Below are 20,959 nucleotides of genomic sequence, written 5' to 3'. Positions count from 1 at the left end.
TTACATGAAACAAGAATCATTTTAGCTCAAAATCACTACCGATTTTGTGTGACGGAAGATCAGTACCGATTTTGATCGATGTGATTTAAAGATCACTGATCAACTGATCTTGAAAGATTAGATCAGAAGTGATCTGTATTGGGAAAGATCACAAACGATCTTCTTCGGCTCTCAATTTCATGAGGTTTTGATCTTTATTTTCTCAGCCCTGTATACTACACTAAGGAAATATTATTCCTAACCATAAGAAATAATATATCTGTGTTCCCCTATGAGGAGTAAAACATATGATTTAAATGTTTCATCAATTCCCATGAAATGCTTTTGTTAAATTATATAACTAAAATTATTAGATATTTTTTAATCTAATGACAGCATGTAATAAATGGATTTTTCCCTCATATTTTATTTATTTTGAATTCGTGACATGTGACATAGGGGTGGTGGAGGGTCTTTGCTGCTGTGACAATTTGTGACAAAGGGGGGTGGAGAATCAAAAATTGCCAAAAAAAGCGTGACGTCTTTTATTGGCAGCCCCTTACACAGATCATAGATAATACTCAAACTTATTGTATAAAAATTACACCAGTTTTTTGTTTTCATATTTTTAAAATACAATTTTTTCAATGTTTCAATGAATTTTTTAAAAAACGAGTAAAATATATCACAATACAACAGATCATCGTAGAATCTGAAACCGTTGAAAACTTTTTGAGTAGCAATTAATTAAAGTGTTGAAGTATGACTCTCGGCATAGTGTTTTCATACGCGCTGGGTGTTGCGAAGCGCGCATTTGTCAACGCTCATGGAATTTTCCAATGAAAATTTATCAATAAAATTCAATGGCATCCTATAAGACCATTAGATCTTTCACTTGAAACTAAATTTGAGACAATCGGTTCTGTCATCTACGAGAAAAGTGAGTGCATTTTTTTTATTACATTTTTACACACACACCAACATTTTCTCAGTACGCTGAGCAGAATCGAATGGTATATGACACTCGACCCCTCTGGCCTCAGTTTAAAAGTCGGATTTCACAGTGATTACATAGCCATCCTATATGAGAAAGAAAAAAAAATCGCGAAAGCATTTTTCTCCACTGCTTTTTGAAACACGTTATTGCTCCAACCGAGTACTAGCTTCACGAACAGTACTGTGAACCAACTGAGACAAAACAAATGAAGCACAATGATCACCTTGAAGCCTTCATTGAATCTGCAAATTGGCTTTGACTTTGAATTGCGGACTACATACAACAAGCCATGCTAATCAATAGAAGAGTACCTATGAGTCAACTGAGCGTGGAACATCAGTAAAGTAAGTAGTTCATATCTACGCACTATACCAATTATAAAGCTTCATCCGGTGTCGAGATATACAGAGAATTACACTGAACGTAATCTATATGTTCTGTAACTCCAAAGCAATAATCAATTTGTTGGAAAACAAAATATTTAATATATCAACAACATTTCAACAATCCAAACTGCATAGATTCCCCTACAATCTGAAACACCAATAATGGTTATATCAACAGTTCAACCACGAAGGACATGCTATTGCAAAATAAACCATTAACATCGAATGTGAGCGAAGCGATCGCATCCGGTCGCCCACGTGCACTTTATTGAATACAACCCCGAAAATACTATCGGAATGGTAAACATTTCTGTATGAAAAAAAATGAACAAACGTATGTTGAGTAATAGGAAATTTCGGATAGACAGCAATTAGATCATCTGAAGGTTGTTGCATTTATCTCCGTGCATTGACTTTTTTCGGCTATGATCACAGTTTAGAATCAATATACAAACAATGTTAACTTTTCTGCACAGTTGTGTTCGAATCCTTCAAGCGAGTTTGCGGATTTTTTGCGTGGACTTTCTTGTGCGTTTTCAGATTAAATGAGGTCGAGAAAGATTTGAAGCATTGTTCGCATTTGTAGGGGCGCTCGCCCGTATGCTTCCGTACGTGTTTTTTCAAGCTGGAACTATTAACTTCAATGTTTGATAGATTTTACACTATGAAAATTATTATAATCTTACCTAGTAACGAACGCCATGCTACAAAAAGTACAAGCATGTCTACGATCGTCATTGTGACTTCTAATGTGGGTTCGTAAAGAATGGCGGTATTTGAACTTTTTATTACAAATATCACATTGAAAGATAGTCTCATCAGTATGATTGATCTATAATAATGAAAAAGAGTTAATAACTGAAACTGAGCTAACAATTAAAATAATAATACTTTATGCGATTTTAAAGAAGTTGGATCGCCGAAACTTTTACCACATTGCTCACATTTGTGTGGCTTATTTCCAGTGTGAATATTCAAGTGGCATGTTAAATTACCTCTCTGAGCGAATGCTTTGTTACAGAATTGGCAAACATGCTTCTTAATCCCAGAATGAACATCCATATGCTGTTTCAAGTTCTGTTGCGGAACATGACAAACCGGACATTCTTTTTTGTATTTTTTAATACTGCTTTTACTATCAACGAACTCCGAGTTGTTTTGAACCTTTTTGTTCTTACCGAATGTTTTCCGTCGAATTCCACGGTTTACTTTAGGCTTTTGAGCATCACTTGATACTTTTCTCTGCACTGGTGATATAATTATTTTCGGAACTGTATCATGCTTTTCCTCATCGTCAGCTACAGTACTAAGTTCTACTATAGTTTTCTCGCACAGCTCATCCGTTTTATCCGACTGTGACTGCTCAATGATTTCAAAGACAATTGATCCATCGTCTTCTCGTGCATTGACAATCAACTCATTCGTTTGCAAATCGCTGTTTGAGCATGGAACATCGATGATTTCGATTTCTGCATTTGCAAACTTCTGTTGGCTTTCGATTGTTGCTCCGTTTCTAACAAAGTTTAATTGATGCAGATCATAATTTTTAGCGTAAATGTGTTTTATTTCTGCATCCGTCTTCACACATTGGCGTATGAACTGCGAGCAAATCACTAGCTTTGATTTGCATACCTCACATATTGACGAGGGAACACCTGCAATCTGTTCAACCTTGAAAAATAATAGAATAAATATTTACTTCATATTCAAATATTTGATGCTTTCATCGTATTCACGGTAGTTCTTAATAGTTTTTACGAAAGTGCAAGTTTTAGCATACGAATGTGTAAAAATAACATCCAAATGCATCGTAATATTTAATACACACGGAAATTATTAAGATTAGATAGATTAAGGTAGATTTTATTTCATACAAAAGCGAGACTTGATAATTACAAAACATTATGTGTAGAACAAAATATCACCAGAACGACGATAACTGTACGGGGGTGTAATTTTTAACAACTGTACCTGTATCGAAGTGCAATCGAAAATTTTCTGAACTAAATCGTATTTTCCATCGATGAATATTGGATACATGACTCCATCGTCAGTCAAACACAAACGACACAAATTAACATCGTCCGAAACGGAAGCAGACATTGAAAACAACACAAAAAATATTATTCTCGTGTGCAGCAGAATCGCAACCGCTTATTTACCAAAACTTTTTTTGACATTTGCGATCAGCGTTGCCAGGTTATTTTTTCTAAAATCTGTATTCGGCGCAAAAATCTATTTTTACAAAAGCTCATTTTGGTAAGCAAAAAAAAAGATATCGCAACAACCTTTTCACATGTAAACGAAAATCGGTATTTATATGTACGATCCGTAAATTATCGGTATTTTGCACCCATCTGACACCGATTACGAAAGTATACCGATTACGTTGAGCCCCTCGCGTTTCGAGCCCCAAACACTGCGATGTTTTGATACTCATCGCACCCATCTGATACCGGTATGTGAGCACAAGCCATTTGAAAGAATACCGATTTACGTTGAGCCCCTCGCGTTTCGAGCCCCAAACACTGCGATGTTTTGATACTCATCGCACCCATCTGATACCGGTATGTGAGCACAAGCCATTTGAAAGAATACCGATTACGTTGAGCCCCTCGCGTTTCGAGCCCCAAACACTGCGATGTTTTGATACTCATCGCGACTCTCAAATTGTGAAAATTATCTTCACTTGATGTCCCAAAACAATGTCTGCTGTATTTTAGGTAAACCGACAAGTTATTGTGAGAGAGTCGACACAAAATTCACTAATTTTCGTGCACTAAACAAGGTAAACGCATAAAACAAATGTATTACTATTTGTTTGTTTACGTTGCACTCTATTTACGTTGCACTGATAAACGTGGAAACCGCTTGGTAATTGATAGAAGAGAAAGTAAACAAAGAGAAACTGTCACTTGCTTATACGCCCTTTTAACCGAGATATCTGTATTGCGGTACAGAGGTCACAAATCTGTATAAATACCGAGAATGTTAAATTAAAATAAATGTTAAAAAATCAAAATTTACGGTTGACGAGTATATGGAAAAAATGAGCATGATGACCTGGCTATATATGCCCATTTTTCGTGCTTTTCCGTTTTTTTCGTTTTGCGATTCGGTTTGCTTATCCCCGCATACGCATGGCTGACTAAACTGCCAGATATACAACTCAAACGATACAACCGTATCCACCAAGATTTTTCCATATTGAAATCTCATTTATCATCATTTCTATGGACATTTCAGATAAATGTAACTAATTGTCGACAGGTTTTACACTCATTTTATGAGTTAAGTGTATGTGTTCATGAGATTCATGTGTTCTGCGAGTAGTGATAGTTCAAATGCACATGATGCCAGCGTGCAATTTTTTTCAGTGTAGATGGAATACGGAAATTCAGCCCAGCGTGCCAGGTAATTTTTCCAAAAATCTGTATTCGGCGCTAAAATCTATCTGTAACATATCGGTATCAGAATCGCGTCAACATAAGTTCACGGAAATGTCACCAAAGCTTAGTGATTTTGGAGAGCAAAAAAAAGGCGGGTGGGTAATGTCAAAGACATAACTGGATGTCGTGAATACGAAAACAACTGACATATTTTTTAACACTTCCGAATATCAATTGTATGAATTATGCAAGCATTCCCCTTTTTCACATTTTTCTCAAAAACAAAGGAAGCTTCACTTGATTATTATTCTCGATTACTGTGAATTTCACACAGCGAAAAGTGCACAAATCTAAGCAAACTGTTCTTGATTTGCAGGATATTTCCCTACGATTTGCGAACAACAAATCCTAATAGTTCTTTAGAAAACTTTTAGAGTCATTAGAACGGCTGATATTGTGCAATGCTCTCCACCGTTGTTTTTTTCCCAATGCTAATGACAGGCAGCTGTGACGTAATCGCTCTTGTCGAAAGCGAAACTAGCTGTGCAGACGACACAAAACACATCTGCTCGCAGTGGCGATACAATCCAAACCAGGGATGCCAGGTCATTTATTCAAAAATCTGTGATCAAACCCAAAACCAGTCTGTGAATATCTGTGACCGTTTTTCGTACCCCAATAGCAGTTGAAAATGAATTTGGTGAGCAAAAAAAAAGGTCTCACTGCCAACACGCTCTGATCCTTTTACCTCTATCGCTCTGTACTTTTTGGTGCTAAACTGTGCTCGATTTCCAAAATCTGTGATTTATTCAAAAATCTGTGAAAATCTGTGATCATTTTCAGAAATCTGTAAAAAATCTGTGTCATTTTTAAAATCTGTGCAGAAAATTCAAAATCTGTGAAACACAGCTTAATCTGTGAACCTGACATCCCTGATCCAAACTGATTCAAGTTTTGTTGAGAGGCTTGTTTCTACCTGATTTCGTTTGTAGCTTTTTCACTAATGGGCAGTCCTAACGGCTATAAAAATAGCCGCATACAGAATTTTAATGTCGATTATTTCATTTCGGATTTGCATAATTTATTGAAAGAAACTATCAATATGCTGTAGGGATTCGTTTCTAGCATTCACAAGGACCAAATTGAGGAACTCACTGCGATATTCATAACTTTTCGGAACATTTTTCCCGGACGATTTGTTGTACAGCAGCAGATATATTGTTCTCTTCCTCAGAACGCGTTCTGATTGGCTGATGTTGACATGGATCAAATGAGACAGGTTTTTCAATAGTGTACTATTGAAATACTTCAATGCTTTTGCTATACACGTTTAAATTGAAAAATTTCGATTCTACTGGTAGTTAGATTATATAAATCCTTTCACAGATCACTGAGCTATGAGCTTTAAAAATAAGAGAAAGGCAAACGCGCCTTATGAATTATCCTCTTTGATACTCGTTTATACCAAACATTTCAGAAAAGTTTAATTTTGAATTATTTGAGACTATGTCACAAAACTGAAAATTTTATCATAAAATTGTGATCATATTTCCGATGGCATGTCGCAAGAATTATGTTGATTCATTAGATACAACAATAGATATTCACGATCAAAAACTTATCACTCTCTCAGAGGGTAAATTTTGAAAAGGCACCCCATAGTAAAGTAAGTCGTATTCACGACAAAAGGTCTCGTAGCAACCTTTTTTCCTGTCTATCCATGCTATCAACGAAAATCGGTATTTATCTGTACGATCCGTGAATTATCGGTATTTTTTGAGTACATATCTGTATTGCGGTATAGAGGTCAAATATCTGTAGAAATACCGATAAATCGGTATACCTGGCCACGTTGATTCAGCTACATGATCCGGCATCGCTAATTTGAACAGCTTAGTGCTCGGCAATCATCCTGGCAAACATTAAAACAACTGAAACTCTCGGTATTTTTCATATGACAGACAATTACCGAGATCTTCGGTTTTGGGAAGAAATTACAGAAATTATGGGTGTAGGTGTGCGAGTTATTGCCCAGATTTTAGGCAATCAAAATGAAATTTTAAATATAAAATAAACATTCAAGTTAATATTCGTTATCATTGTTTATTTGATTTCAACATTATGTTGGCTGTAGAATGGATAGGTTTGGAAATGTTAAAAAAAACATTCACACAGAGGGTAGTGCACTTCCATATCTTTTCCAGTAGGGAATACAATTTGAGTTCCCGCAGAAAATCAGATTTCGGCTGCAATGAAACTAAATGAATTGTCGTGAAATCAGAAATAATAAACCAAGAATTTTGGAATAAGCTTTCTTCGCAAATATTTCTGTAAAATATCGCTTCTCCGTTCGTTTTCGGCATCTTTTTTCGAAATTAAGTTTTAAATGTGTGAAAATATTTATACATGATCAGACATATTTACAATTTTCGTTGAGCTACTTCAACTAACCTTTGACCGGACAGAAAAACTTAAAACTTACCGTTGACGGAACAGAATCTGCCCTCACGACTACGGTGAGAAATCTGGGACCCGGTCCGATACCCAGAAGAAGTTTTTGAAGTATTTTTCCACAATTTTCTCCCACACCGTTTTCAAAGCACGGTGGGGAAATTGTGTTGTCAATTTAGAAACAGTGTAGAAGTTTTCCAAATTACTCACTTTTTTACATTTGAGCTAAATAAGCAAACATGAATAGAAATTGCTCAATCAAGGTGAAATGTAGTCTCGAAAAAGGCGCGCAAAATTTTAATCGCTTGAGTTGACCGAATCGTCTCACAAAGCATAACAAGAAAAACCGACACATAGAAACCAGAAATATTTTCAGTGATTGAGCGTAGTGGGCTTACCACTCGTTTTGTTGGCTTGTAAAAAAGACTAATTGATTCGTAATGGATTTTTGAATCCTTCAAATTTCGAATACATCCCAATTCAATCGTTATTGTTAGTGATTACTATTACACTAGAACTATGAATCGGGAGTAATTATGATTGACTAACATGAGGTTATATGTATGTGTATTGACTAACTTGCTACCATGTATATACCTGAGTTTAGTATTATGCATGGATTCTCCTTCAAAAAACCGCTTCAAGACAAGAAAACATTCAAGTATTTTCGGTATCTTTGACTTCACGACCCTTCACTCCGATAAGATGAAATTTATGTAAAAGTATTCACTTGACACGCATGATAGAGCGTGGTCCAATTGCCGTATCGAATAAAACATAATACTGGACTGGAATTACTGTCAATATATTCCATTCTAATTGACTTTCATTGTCATCTTCGAATAAGTAGAAAGATGTTATATTATTATTTTTCTTTGTGTCAATAAGATCGTAGCACTAGCTATTCTATCGAAGCTATGCTATGAATCGGCTGCGAAGTCTGTTGAAACAGGAAGGCCAAATTCCACAATAAACGTAATACCAAAACTTTGTTTTGTTTGACGATGTTTATTCGAGTTTTTTATTATTTTATTATCATATTATAATTGTATAATTATATGGAGATTGTGACAAATAAATTGTGTTATAATATATGGCTACAATCTGAAGTAATACCTATTATATGATATTTCACAGCCATGCATTATTGTTTCAGCAACATCAATGCATTGAACTCAACAGACTTGGACATTACTAGCATTATAAACGACAGTTACTTCGAAAATGAACGATTTCTCACAATACCCATTTTATTATATTCAACTCGTTTTTATTTCAACACAAAGCTTTCAAATTTTTCAAATTTCGGTTATTTTGGTTCAAGTTTTATAATTTTGAGTTGCATTTTCAGATTCTATGTAAAATTCTGCTACAAACACTACTTTTCAGTTCCAAAATCATCACCGTGGAACGGAACCGTAATCGTTCATACATTTCAAAAACCAATTACGGCTCAGGAAAGCAAAATTTCAAAATTCTAAGAATACTTAGTTGTGATAAATTTAATTGCGAAAACTTAAGTGTTTTTAGTTTTGCTCAAATCGGTCTAATTATTGAATAATTGACGAAAAACGCGACACGCGCATTCCGCTACATTTCACCCTAACGCAAAGTTGAACAAGCTTCAATTATTAGTTACTTTCGTTCTATCGTGCAACAAGCCCCTTGACCGAAACATCGCGAGCAAAATGTCAAATATCATAAAACATCGAATTGTTACGATGGAAAAAGTATGCTTCACAGCTCACAACAGCATAAATGCAGTAATTGTTCACTCTTTCTCATTCTCGCTTTCAATGTCTGGGTAGTGCTATTTCTTTCTTGCTACGGATCTACCATTCAATGTGATACAGCCAAGCCATCAGTTTCATCAGATTAGAGAAAATATCGCTCGCGAATGGACCTGCTAAAGGCCGTTTATGAAAAGTTTCGTTAGGTGAAGAAATCGATGAAAAATGGTCAATAGTGTCCTATTTCGATGGCAAAATTGATGAAAAGTGTACCGCTGCCTCCAGTGATATCGCGTTTTCCGAGAAAAGGTGTTTAATTGGTGAAAAAGGTGTGTACTGTGTTCAGAATATTTTTCGCCTAGCCTCGTACACAGAGGCTGGCGATTCGTGTTGAACTCCTCCATTTTGTGCATGTGTTGTTTTGAGGTTGCTCATAGCTTGCTCTAGTTCCTCGTCCAATACGTTGGTGTGTACATATATTATTTTTTCGAGGAAACTACAGGATTCTGCCCGTGAAATGTTCTCCGTTAGATGAATATGATACAAAAGTAAATTTGCTAATATACGGCTGATCTTATAGATTAGCTGAAAATAAATTATCGTGGTGTTAAGCGCAAAGATGCAGACGGTTGGTGAGGTAAAGAGGAAAGTGTTTTAAGAGTAACTTTCAGCGATTTGGTCACGTAGGCCATTGGTCGCTATAGTGTTTTTGTGCCGCAGCAAGAAAAACGTATGGAAAACGATGCCTTATTTGCTTCAATTGATTGCTCCTGCTGTTATTCATACAAAATAAAAATTACGTTTAATTGCACTGAATATATTTTATTGGCTACTATCGAACGTTGAAAATCTTGCACAATTTTATTAAATTTGAATTTTCCTCATTAATGTATAAATATTGCTACCAGATCGCTTTCCAAAGTTTTAAAAAGAATTTCAACAATTACAAATGCTGAAAATGACAAATTCTGTTCGCTGTTTAAAAGTAATTTTTACTTGATATCGTGATCGTAACAATAGTAAATTTGAAAACAAAAAATGAAAACTGTATCGTTCTAACGTAAGCTTAGTGTGATATTCAAAAAAAAAAAAAAGTATAGGTACTCATTATTTATATATAACATTGTCAAATACATGTAATTTTTACTTATATTCGTGGTACCTGTCAATGTAATCAAAGAATAAACATACCTAGTATGATTTAGCATTTTTTCCGTTTCTTCTCTATTTCTTTTCGAAATAATTAGCGCAGGTATCTATCTATTGTTTTTTTATGTATGAATGGAATGGGACAACAAATAAAATGGTGCATACTTTGCTATATCACTTGTAGTATAGTCTTGCGGAGAGTAGTCTGCTGTTGCCAATTTGAATTTCTCTATTCATAATTCCCATGCTAAATATGTTTTTTCTTTATTGTCAGGATTAGTTCCGCAATTGTGCGAAACAAGCAAGATCGCAGACAAGTTGGACGATAATTTTGTGTCGTGGTGAAGTGCGTGTTTTCAAAAAAAAAAAAAAAAAAAAACAACACGAGCATAAAGTAAGCTTTGTAAACCCTAACGACAACGATAGGCAAAATGAGCGAGGATCCAAAAGTGAAAATTCAGGTGTTTCGACCAACTTGGGAGGAGTTCAAAAATTTTCCCAAATACATCGAGTATATCGAGTCTCAGGGAGCACACCGGGCTGGCCTGGCGAAGGTAAGTACTTGAAAATAGATTTTTTTTTTCATCATTGGGATTTTTGTTCAGGAAGGAAAAATATACGTATGTTGGTTTGGGAGGGCCACCGTAATAATCCAGATGAACCGTAACAGACCGAAACATTCGATATGAATAGCTAACTAATTTTATAGCAAGGGAGAATTTTTAATGTTTGTTGAATTTATTTACAAATATATAGATTACTTGGCAAAACCTACGGTCAACAAAAACCGAACTTTAAAGGATGTTTATTACATTCTATTTTCGTCTATTTTGTACGTTCTCTGTTCAGGTTTTAGAGAGTGTAGTGTTGATTCTTCGAAATTTCAGAAATTGAAAGTTTTGTGTTGATGCCAAATTCCTTAGAAATGCATGAAACGTCGATAGTTGGTGTTATCTGGAATATTTTTTTCGGTTCCAGAAAAAGCCCGGTTGTTCAAAACAACAAAACGATTAGCAATTCAATACCAAGACTTTTCTCTTCCAGTAACAATACTTTTCGATATCATTCGTTTGAAAACAAATATTCTCTTAACTTGTAATCCATTTTAAATCTCCGTAACAAATAACAAGACAAATTTTCTAGCAAATAGTCGGGCTATCAGAATAATACAATCAGAATTTGAACGGTTCTAGAAAGTGAATTCTTGTTTGAGAAAATCCTAATTGTTTTGCTTTCTAATCTGGAGTTGTACAGTTTTCTGTTTCAGATAGGCTTTTCTTTTTAACTATGTCTTTCGATTCCAGCGATTATGGAAATTTTTGTTTATTTTTCAATACTGTCCGAAATTTTAAGGTTTCTAGTGTAATTTTATACCAAGAAAACTAGTTACAAATACTGAGTATAGATTTTTATGCTATTTCCTGAATAATTGCTTAATAAGCTCATGTTTAAAAAGAGTTCCGCGTGGATTTGGTTTATTTTAGATCTATGTTTCGCACAGATTTAAGGATCAAGAGTAAACCAAGTTAACTTGTGTTGGTAATTTGTGTATTACGTACATTTCATTTGGTACGTATGCCATAGATCTGTGTATTCATATATGCAGTGCACCGAGTTTATCAAAGTGGATTGCACGATTGAGATTCAAACAATCTTTTTTCACAATAATTTATTCTCAAATGAATGTTAAGTCTGGCATCTTGGATGAAATATCCGTTTTGATCAATTTTTCACCCACGTTTGATGGAAAATTGCTTACATTTTATGAATGTTGATTTTTATTATCTAATAAAAAAGATAGCAACACTGCTTCAATGCATTTGCATTAGATTGCGCTACACAAAATAAACAAAACTAAAATTTTTCTGTTACAAAAGCAGTTTTCCGGAAAAATAAATAGTTTTACGATAACATTCCATATCCATTTCCTTTCGCGTGTTAAATTAAAGGTTCCTATTTTGCGGGTTTTCTTAACAGTTCGGCTGAAAAGTTCGTATCGTTTAATAGAAACACACATTTTTTTGCCAAAATTCGTTTTTATTATTCAACATAATTGCCATCAGAGGCGATACAGCGATTATAGCAATCTTCCAACTTTTCGATACCATTTTTGTAGTACGATTTGTCCTTTGCCTCAAAATAGGCCTCAGTTTCAGCGATTACCTCTTCATTGCTTCTAAATTTTTTACCTCAAAATGCAATATCTCACAAACTATTAATCAGACAGCTGTCAAATTTATACACGTATCTTTTGAAGGTTGGTACTAACTGAAAATGGTATGGATTTAATTCTAGTGGCGCCCTCTCATAGAAACGATACGAACTTTTCAACCGATCTGTTATAGAAGGAACGTAAATTTATATCGCAATAAGAACTGCAAGAGGAAATCCATATAGGAATGTGTTTGTCGCTAATCGCTAATGTGTCAGTGGAAATAAGCTGAAACTAAAATAATTTTTCTCGAGCAGTTTTATAAGAAAAACGGAAGAGTTTTAGACTAAGATTTTCGCTTTTCTTGAATAGCAATTTTAAGCAGTTTGAACCGATTGGTTTATTTTTCAACCATATGGAAAATTTATTGAGTAAAATCAGGAAAAGAAGCGCCGGAATTTGTTTTTACGCACACATTGTTGGTATTACTCATACGCTTGCAAAGAGTTTTGCTCCTTAACACGTTTTCGTTTGGAGCTTCACGCGTTTCGATTTTGTTTTTGCCTTCCTCATATACAGCAATTCCATGAGAACTGAACTGATATACAATCTCTCATAATTTCGTAATATTTGGAAGAATCGTTCTTCATCGAAAAATATTAGACCTGTATAGGGTGGATAAAAAAATCAATTATTTTCGATTTTCTTAAAAAATACATTTTTCTAAAAATCATAACTTTTGAACCACTCGGTCGATTCTGTTAATTTTTTGATATGTTGTCAATAAATGCCTATAGTTTAAAAAAACTATATGTATAATTGTATAACTTTTTAACAGTTTTTATGGTTTGCAACCAATGGGCTTTATCATTTTATTTTTTTTTTTCTTAAAATGCTGGAACATTTTTACGTAACATTTTTTCGCTTTTATGGATGAGTTTTATCCGGCTCATACTTCCGGTTTCGAAATTGCCGTGTGATAAGGGTTGCAAATTTCAAACTATCTTATAACTGACAATGGAAAATAGGAACGCAATCTGTTCCGTATACTTCAAACATATCCAAATGTAAGATTTGTTAGTTATTGTCTTATTGTTATTGCATCAGCTTTATCGGTGCCCAATTCCCGGTTTTCGGAAGCACTGGTTGCAGTGCTCGATAGACTCCGAAAAGTAAATTATATTAATTTATCGTATAAATTGTAACGAAAAAGGATCTTACTTAGATTTGAATGACAGATCTTGTGATCTCAAAGACTGCTACTGAATTTTATGCATATCCGACTCCCAGTTCGGGAGTTACAGAGTTATCTGATTCAAATAGAATGTCATAGTTATAGAAATTGGTATTAGCGTGACATCCAAAAGACTATAGGTACTTATTATTTATATGTTATATTATCAAGTACATATTTTTAATCATACAAGGTGAGATGAAAAAACTGCAACCAACTTCAGACTGCTGTCATTTCTAAACCGCTCGTCCCACAGCTGTCAGATTTATTCTAGTGACAGCTCATTATATTATTTACAAGCGCACAAAAGCATTTTGGTGGGAATTTTTCAGAAAAAAAGTTATTTGTGATGGAATTCAAGTGTGATAGTGTGATTGCTTTGCATTTGGCTGGAAAACCACAAGTGGCTATCGTTAGAGCCCTCCAGCATTTAAAAGTGAATAAATCTTTTGTGTCTCGTACCATCGCTCGTTACCGTGATACTGGTAGCGTAGCCCGACGTCAAGGAAGTGGACGAAAAAAAACAGCAACATCGGCAGAAATGGTTCGAAAAGTGAAGAAGCGAATTGAACGAAATCCGCGTCGCAGTGGCCGAAAAATGGCTCGTGAGCTGAACATATCGCAATATGCCATTCGGCAAATATTGAAAAATGAGCTTGGACTAAAGCCATTGAAGTTCCAAAAAGTGCAAGATCTTACTGATGCGCAAAAAAAAAGTTAGACTCGAAAAAGCTAAAGAGTTGCTTCGCTTGGCCGAAAGTGGTGAACTGCCGAATTTGGTTTTCTCCGATGAGAAACCATTCGTTATCCAGCAGTTTGTAAACAAACAAAATGATCGTGTTTACTTGCCAGAGAGGTCAGCTGAAAATTTGCAACTTCGGTTGGCCACCAGAACTCAAAAGCCGGCCATGGTGATGGTGTGGGCCGCCATAACAGCCGATGGTCGCTCGCCGCTCGTATTCATCGACCGTGGGGTCAAAATAAATGCGCAAATCTATCGCGAAAATATTTTGGAGGGAGTTCTGAAGCCCTGGGCACGCAAACATTTCGGCCGCAGACCTTGGACATTCCAACAGGACTCAGCACCATCGCACTCAGCACGCGCCACCCAAGAATGGTTAAGAAATGAGGTTCCTCGCTTCATTTCCACCGCACAATGGCCACCAAAATCTCCGGATGCCAATCCGTTGGACTATTGTGCCTGGGGTATTTTGGAAAGCAAGGTTGGCACTAAAAAATACCAAAGTGTCGATCATCTCAAGCAAGCGCTTCGCCGAGAATGGGACAAAATACCGCTGAGCCACTTTCGGGCAGCGTGTGATGGTTTCATTGGCCGTTTGAAGGCCATAGTTCGTGCCAAAGGTGGCCAATTCGAACAAATCTAAACCGATTCTCAAATTTGATGTTATTTCCGACATTTTTTGCCTTCATTCAATAAAATTTAAAAAAAAAATGAAAAAATTATGGCGTTTTACTTTGTTGCAGTTTTTTCATCTCACCTTGTATCTGTGATACCTATGTATGTCAGGGTAATCAATAACGAATTCGCGATTCCGACTTCCAGCTGCGGATTTTTTGGGAGATACATGAAATTTAAAATTTTTTTCGGATCATTGTTTACAACATGCCCTTCGTTAAAAAGATAACATTGTGTAATATTTTCACGTAATTTTCTGCATCCATGATACCTGAAATACGTAGAATGCACGCCGGATAAAATGACGTTTGTTATCAGAGCCAAATATGACCACTTTGTTCTCACCACTACACAAAATGTTATGCATTTTTTCGACCGATCAATTAATGTAAAATTTTTACGATCACGAATTGATCGTACCTTTACAAGAATTCTAGCGTGCCACTCGGTTTCAATCATTCATTTTTTGTCAGTTGACGAGGAAATGGGTAGCTTCAAACATTTTTTAAGTTCTCGCATAGTAACATTAGAATAATGTTGCTTTGCTATCGGAATCCTCAGACAATCAACTTGTGCGAACATTACTCGTCTTCTAGGTCATTTGTTTCTTTTATCAGTTCAATGAATTTTACACATTAAAAAGTATTTTGCATGGTTAGTGGAATAAACTAAATCACTTTTAAAGAAAACAAACTCCAAAAATTTTCGCTATATTAATATAGTGGAATAAAATGGAATCTGTTTTCTTCAAAATCAAACATCCTTTGAATTATACGATAAGCTTTATCACTAACAATAAGTCATTTTATTTGACAATATTATATCAAATGTGTAGTGCTTTTTTCGGATTGATGCCAATCACTTGAGTACCGCCTAAAAATAATGATAAATTACGATGTAAAATACTGCAACTGGAAAACTGGGAAAAACAAATAAAATTAAAAAAAGTTCTCAAAAACATTAAATTGAAACTAATCTCAATTACTCAGAAACGTTAAAATAAATTTTACAATCTTAGATTCAACCGAAATGCAGTATGATCCCTCTCCCTTATGATGCTATTAAATCGGTGGCGTATCCTAGAGCGGCGAAGGGAATATTTGTCTCGGGCACAACGTGTTTTTGGGGGCGGCATATCAAGTCTTCAATTCTTCAAATCGATCCCTCCAGAGATGGACTTTAGAGAACTTAAATTTTGTTGCTATCTAAACCAACGATGGGGGCGGTAAATAAAGTTTTGACCCAGGCGCAATTTTTTCTAGGTTCGCCACTGTATTGATTTTTAACAGCATTCCGGTTAAGTCTGATGAGCATTCAAATTTTAAACTGTAATTTAAATTGCCGTTGCAAAACACGCACCAAATCTTCAAAACTGAGCTCAAAAATACTAGGGGAAAGTAGGGAATTTTGAACCAAGTCTTATCTGTTATTATCTCCAACATCGATCTATACGAAACTTCTGTCATCGTATTGTTTCAGTTTCAACCAGTTTTTTTTCATTAGCAGTCGAGCTGAGCAAACTATTTTGTACTCTCGGCGAAAATCAAAAGATTTTTCAGGTCCCAGAAGCTCTATTTTTCGTTTTAAAACTACATTGGCTTTCCAACATTTTTGCGTAAAACCAAACAGCACAATATCTTCACAATCATTGTGTGTGAATGCTATTTACACTCCTTAAAAAATGATTTCCATGACATTCTTTTCTCTAACTCAATGGTGGCTACTTTGTAGAACGTAGCTTGTAGGGATTGTCGAACCACTAAGTTTTTTATGCTCCTTAATGTATTTTTTTTATACTTCTGAGTGATTATGCATGCGAAATGTTGACAAAAAAAATGTTAGGTTGTTAGTTTCAAGCTTTTTGCCTGTCTCTATAGAAAGGTAATAGATTTGCTAGAAACTTCGAATTTTGAACGGATCCTCGGAGACCCATCGTGTTATATCAAATATATATCAATATGAATCACTTTAACGAATTCAATACAAATTGAAAAAGACATCACAGTAACTCCATCTCGTGACGGAAAAGGCTATTAGTTCAGTCATGTTTAAGGAGCAAGACTCTTTGCAAGCCAACAATGTGTGCGTAAAAACAAATTCCGGCGCTTCCTTTCCTGATTTTACTCAATAAATTTTCCGTATGGTTGAAAAATAAACTGATCGGTTCACGCTGCTTATAATTGCAATTCTTGAAAAGCGAAAATCTTAGTCTAAAACTCTTCCGCTTTCCTTAAATCTGCTCGAGAAAAAATATTTCAGTTTCAGCTTACTTCCACTGACACATTTGATTAACAACAAACACATTCCTATATGGATCTCCTCTTGCAGCAATTATTGCGATATAAAGATTTACGTACCTTCTATAAGTAATCCCGAAAAAAGGAACCTTTATTTTAACACGCGAAAGGCAATGGATATGGAATGTTGTCGTAAAGCTGTTTATTTTTCCGGAAAACTGCTTTTGTAACAGAAAATATTCAGTTTTGTTTATTTTGTGTAGTGCAATCTAATACAAATCCATTGAAGCAGTGTTGCTAACTTTTTTATTGGAGAATTGGAATCACATTCACAATATGTAAGCAATTTTTCATCAAACGTTGGTGAAAATTTTATCAAAACTGATATTTCATTCAAAAAGTCTGGCTTAACGTTCGTATGACAATACATTTATACTAATAAAGATTGTTCGAAACTCAATCGTGCAAGCCACTTTGATAAACTGGTTGCACTGCATATATGAATACATAGATCATACATACGTACCAAATAAAATGAACGTAATACTCAAATTATCAGCACAAGTTAACTTGGTTTACTCTTGATCCTTAATAGTTTGCGTTTAGCGTGCACCCAGAAGTGAAATGTCAAAAATAATTGAGCATGATGCCCACATAGAGGTGTGAACATTTTCATATTTAAATGTGTTATTTTCTGACGAAAGTAAATATCGCCTATAAATAATGTAGAATTACGATAGGTCTAACCTATCGTCTTCACCAGAGAAGCCAGATCTTCAGATTTGTCTGTAAATTTGCAGATTTCGTACATAGTGTTGCAGACATTTTTTTTGTGGTGTAGACTTTTGCAGACTTTTGAAAATCGAGTTTTTCGCAGACTTTCGTCAAAATTTACAGACTTTTGAAATTTGTCGCGATCTTTTTTTTTGCTCGCCAAATCAGTTTTGCGTATCATACTTTATAGAAAAATGACTGCCAGTAAGACATACTTGCTGACTGCAGACTTTTTTCGGATATACAGACTTTTCCAAGCCTGTCTGAAAGTATCAAGAGTTAAGAAGTAGTATTTAACTTTGCTCATGAATGTTATGAATGGTGCTGAAAAAACGAAACCTACAGGCTGTGAAGGCAATGTTTGGCAGATCACTTCTGATATATAGAACAAAATTGAAATGAAATGAACGGTGTATTACAAGTTACTTTGATTGCGATATTTTTTCATTGAGTTCATGACATTGAATTTAAATTAGCTGTAAATTATCTTCAAATCAAATCAAATTATTGTCATTTTTTTAAATTGTCTATGAATTGAAAGTGCATATACTAAGCGATCTGCCCCTTGCTGTGAACTGTTTTGCGAATAGTTTAAACTTTTAGTCAAAATTTGAAATTTCGTTATTTATTTTCTAAAAAGAAATTGAATTTCATTCAACAGATGAACCATTCCAAAATTCGACAATTAGAAAGTTTGTTTAGCACTGAAAAAAATGTTAATAAATAGTATGATAAGTGCAATACAGTAAGCAAAATAACAAATTATATTTCTTACTTTTACTTCAATTGATAGCTCTCGTTGAGGCAAATTACGCTTTATTCATATACTAAATTGTTTTGTTTTGAATCATTTATTTATTTATTAAACAACCTGATATTGTATATTTATATCACCGTAACCGTAATTTTTGTAAAAAGGTGGAACATAATTCGGAAATGTTGGTAAAATTCTGGAACTAACATTAAGATTAATTTGTTTAGTTCTGCTTGCACATTTTACATATATTCATATAAATAGGGATTTTTATAAAAACAAAGTGTTCTCATTCGAGTTTTTTTTATAAACCCTCCACTCTCCCCCACACTAAAAGGCTCGTATTTGAGCCCCATGGTAATGGGCACCATTTTCAGTCATTGGCAACAACAATTACAAAACGGATATTGAATTACTACTATACTGTGTCTAAAATGGCTGAAAATATTAAATTTCTTGAAGTAACATTAATAAATAGAGAGCTATACTAAATATGACAAAAACGAAAAGTGTGCTTCTAGTATTTGTCCTTTCAAAGAAGCACATATATTAACAAGAAATAGTTACAATTTAGGTGATTCTAACGCGTTGATTTATTAATTACATTTAGCTGTTTGTAGACGGTTTACATATAACACGTAGGATAAAAGACACAAAAATAACACGTAGGATTAAAGACACAAAATACATAATTAGTAACTTAGATTAGTTATTGGTGTATACGAGTTCTTAAGTAGTTTTTGTAGTGTAGTAGTGGATTTGAATGAGTGACGATGTGTGATGTTTTGTATTTCTCTGGGAAGTTTGTTATATATTGCTGGACCAATGAATGTAATTCGTTTCAGACCAAAATTTGAAAATGTACGGGATCGCGATAGATGATTAACTTGTTTTGTGTTGTGAATTCGAAGTGTTGTATTTATTGTTATATTGTGAACAGTGTCTGGATTATGTATTATGTTGTGGATTAAGGATTTGTTCGTCGCAGATACCTAGAATGGGTACGATTTTATGAGGAAGATCTGTATAAAGCTGAACTGTAGGAAATAAAAAGGGTAGATCGAATATTATGCTGATACAACGATTTTGCAATATTGGCAATCTCTTCAATTTTGACTTACAGGCTCTACCCCAAACAACAATGAGGTAACTCAAGTGAGGATGAATATGAGCGAAATAGAACAGAATAAGTGTCTTCCGTGGTAGAAAATGACTTACACGTATTAAAATTCCACACAATAATGAGATTTTCTTTTCGATTTCCTTTATATGATGTTCCCAAGACAACGTAGAATCCAGATGGATGCCCAAATATTTAAAAACTTCAACTCTCTATAACATTTTCTTCAATAATTAAGTTGGGAAAAGTGGGAAGAACTTCACTAGGTGATCGGAACATGACATATTTAGTTTTTTGTAGGTTCAAAGAGAGCAGATTTTTAGAGAAGTATTCTTTTAAAATCAGTAAGTCGTTATGCATGTTTGTTATAATAGAACTTGTATTGGCATTCGGATAAACAAGGCCGTGTCATCCGCAAATAACCTTGGAATACCAGAGAGATTAATCTTGCATATATCGTTAACATATAGCAAGAACAGTAAGGGCCCGATATTACTTCCCTGTGGTACGCCAAAGCTTACTTGTTTCTCCATCGATTGAAACATATTGGATTCTGTTTTCTAAATAGGTTGGATTATGTTATTAGCAATCCCTCTAGTCCCATACTTGTCCAGTTTACGGAGCAGTATTTCATGATTCTGAGTGTCGGAGGCCTTTTTTAAATCTAAAAATAAAGCACCCACATATCTTTTGGAATCCGTTACTCACTAGAATATTATCTATGAGCTCAGTTATAGCAACGGTTGTGCTATTCCGCTTCGGAAACCATATTGCATGCTATAGAGTATTTTATGATTTTCTAGGAAACAACCTATACGGCTTATCAGCAATTTTTCAAAGATTTTGTTAAAAACTGAGAGTGTCGCTATAGGTCGGTAATTATCGGGTATTGCAGAGTCACCTGATTTTAAAATTGGAACAACTTTAGCAACTTTAAGACAGTCTGGGTAGAATCCTCCTTGTATCATCAAATTGAATGAGTCAGATAAGATGCAAGAAAAGGATTCAGCATTGTTTTTTATTATTTTTGCTGGAATAAGATCAGGACCAGGACTTATGTTCGTTTTCAGTTCATTGATGAGAAGTATAATCTCATTCACCGACGAAGGTTGAAGAAAAATTGAATTTGTAATTGGATCTACAAGGTGAGATGAAAAAACTGCAACCAACTTCAGACTGCTGTCATTTCT

At 34.7% G+C, this 20,959-nt stretch overlaps 2 protein-coding genes across 5 annotated transcripts in view; one reads left to right on the top strand and one right to left on the bottom strand.

The window, feature by feature from the left end:
* Window positions 1–1,180: 1,180 nt before the first annotated feature.
* The window catches only part of LOC131433975 (probable lysine-specific demethylase 4B), a 37,786-nt gene continuing 18,007 nt past the window's right edge, over window positions 1,181–20,959 (top strand). For 2 of the 4 annotated variants that reach the window (XM_058600598.1, XM_058600594.1), the window contains exons 1-2: window positions 9,055–9,261; window positions 10,356–10,635. In XM_058600598.1, coding sequence (XP_058456581.1) covers window positions 10,513–10,635 — 123 coding nt within the window. In that variant the 5' untranslated portion in view covers window positions 9,055–9,261; window positions 10,356–10,512. Of the gene's footprint in view, window positions 1,321–9,054; window positions 9,262–10,355; window positions 10,636–20,959 lie in introns of those variants that run through there. The other 2 variants (XM_058600595.1, XM_058600597.1) reach the window with 2 other exon arrangements.
* On the bottom strand, window positions 1,756–3,703 carry LOC131433977 (zinc finger protein 771-like). The gene is made up of 4 exons (XM_058600599.1): window positions 3,334–3,703; window positions 2,254–3,033; window positions 2,049–2,194; window positions 1,756–1,993 (listed from the first exon to the last, which is right to left on the bottom strand). Exons 1-4 carry the CDS (start codon window positions 3,463–3,465, stop codon window positions 1,822–1,824), a joined length of 1,230 nt encoding a protein of 409 aa, XP_058456582.1. The 5' UTR covers window positions 3,466–3,703; the 3' UTR covers window positions 1,756–1,821.

Source organism: Malaya genurostris, chromosome 3 (assembly GCF_030247185.1).
Source record: "Malaya genurostris strain Urasoe2022 chromosome 3, Malgen_1.1, whole genome shotgun sequence".
Lineage (NCBI taxonomy): Eukaryota > Metazoa > Arthropoda > Insecta > Diptera > Culicidae > Malaya > Malaya genurostris.
The sequence above is the reverse complement of the archived record's forward strand: the minus strand, read 5'-3'. Positions and strand labels throughout refer to the sequence as shown.

Excerpts from the sequence above, each read along its gene's own strand:
- LOC131433977 (XM_058600599.1), bottom strand. The coding sequence starts at position 3,465 with ATGTCTGCTTCCGTTTCGGACGATGTTAATTTGTGTCGTTTGTGTTTG. Across the intron at positions 2,195-2,253 it reads CTTCTTTAAAATCGCATAAA|ATCAATCATACTGATGAGAC; the intron begins GTATTATTATTT and ends TCATTATTATAG. Across the intron at positions 1,994-2,048 it reads AGCATGGCGTTCGTTACTAG|TTCCAGCTTGAAAAAACACG; the intron begins GTAAGATTATAA and ends TGAAGTTAATAG.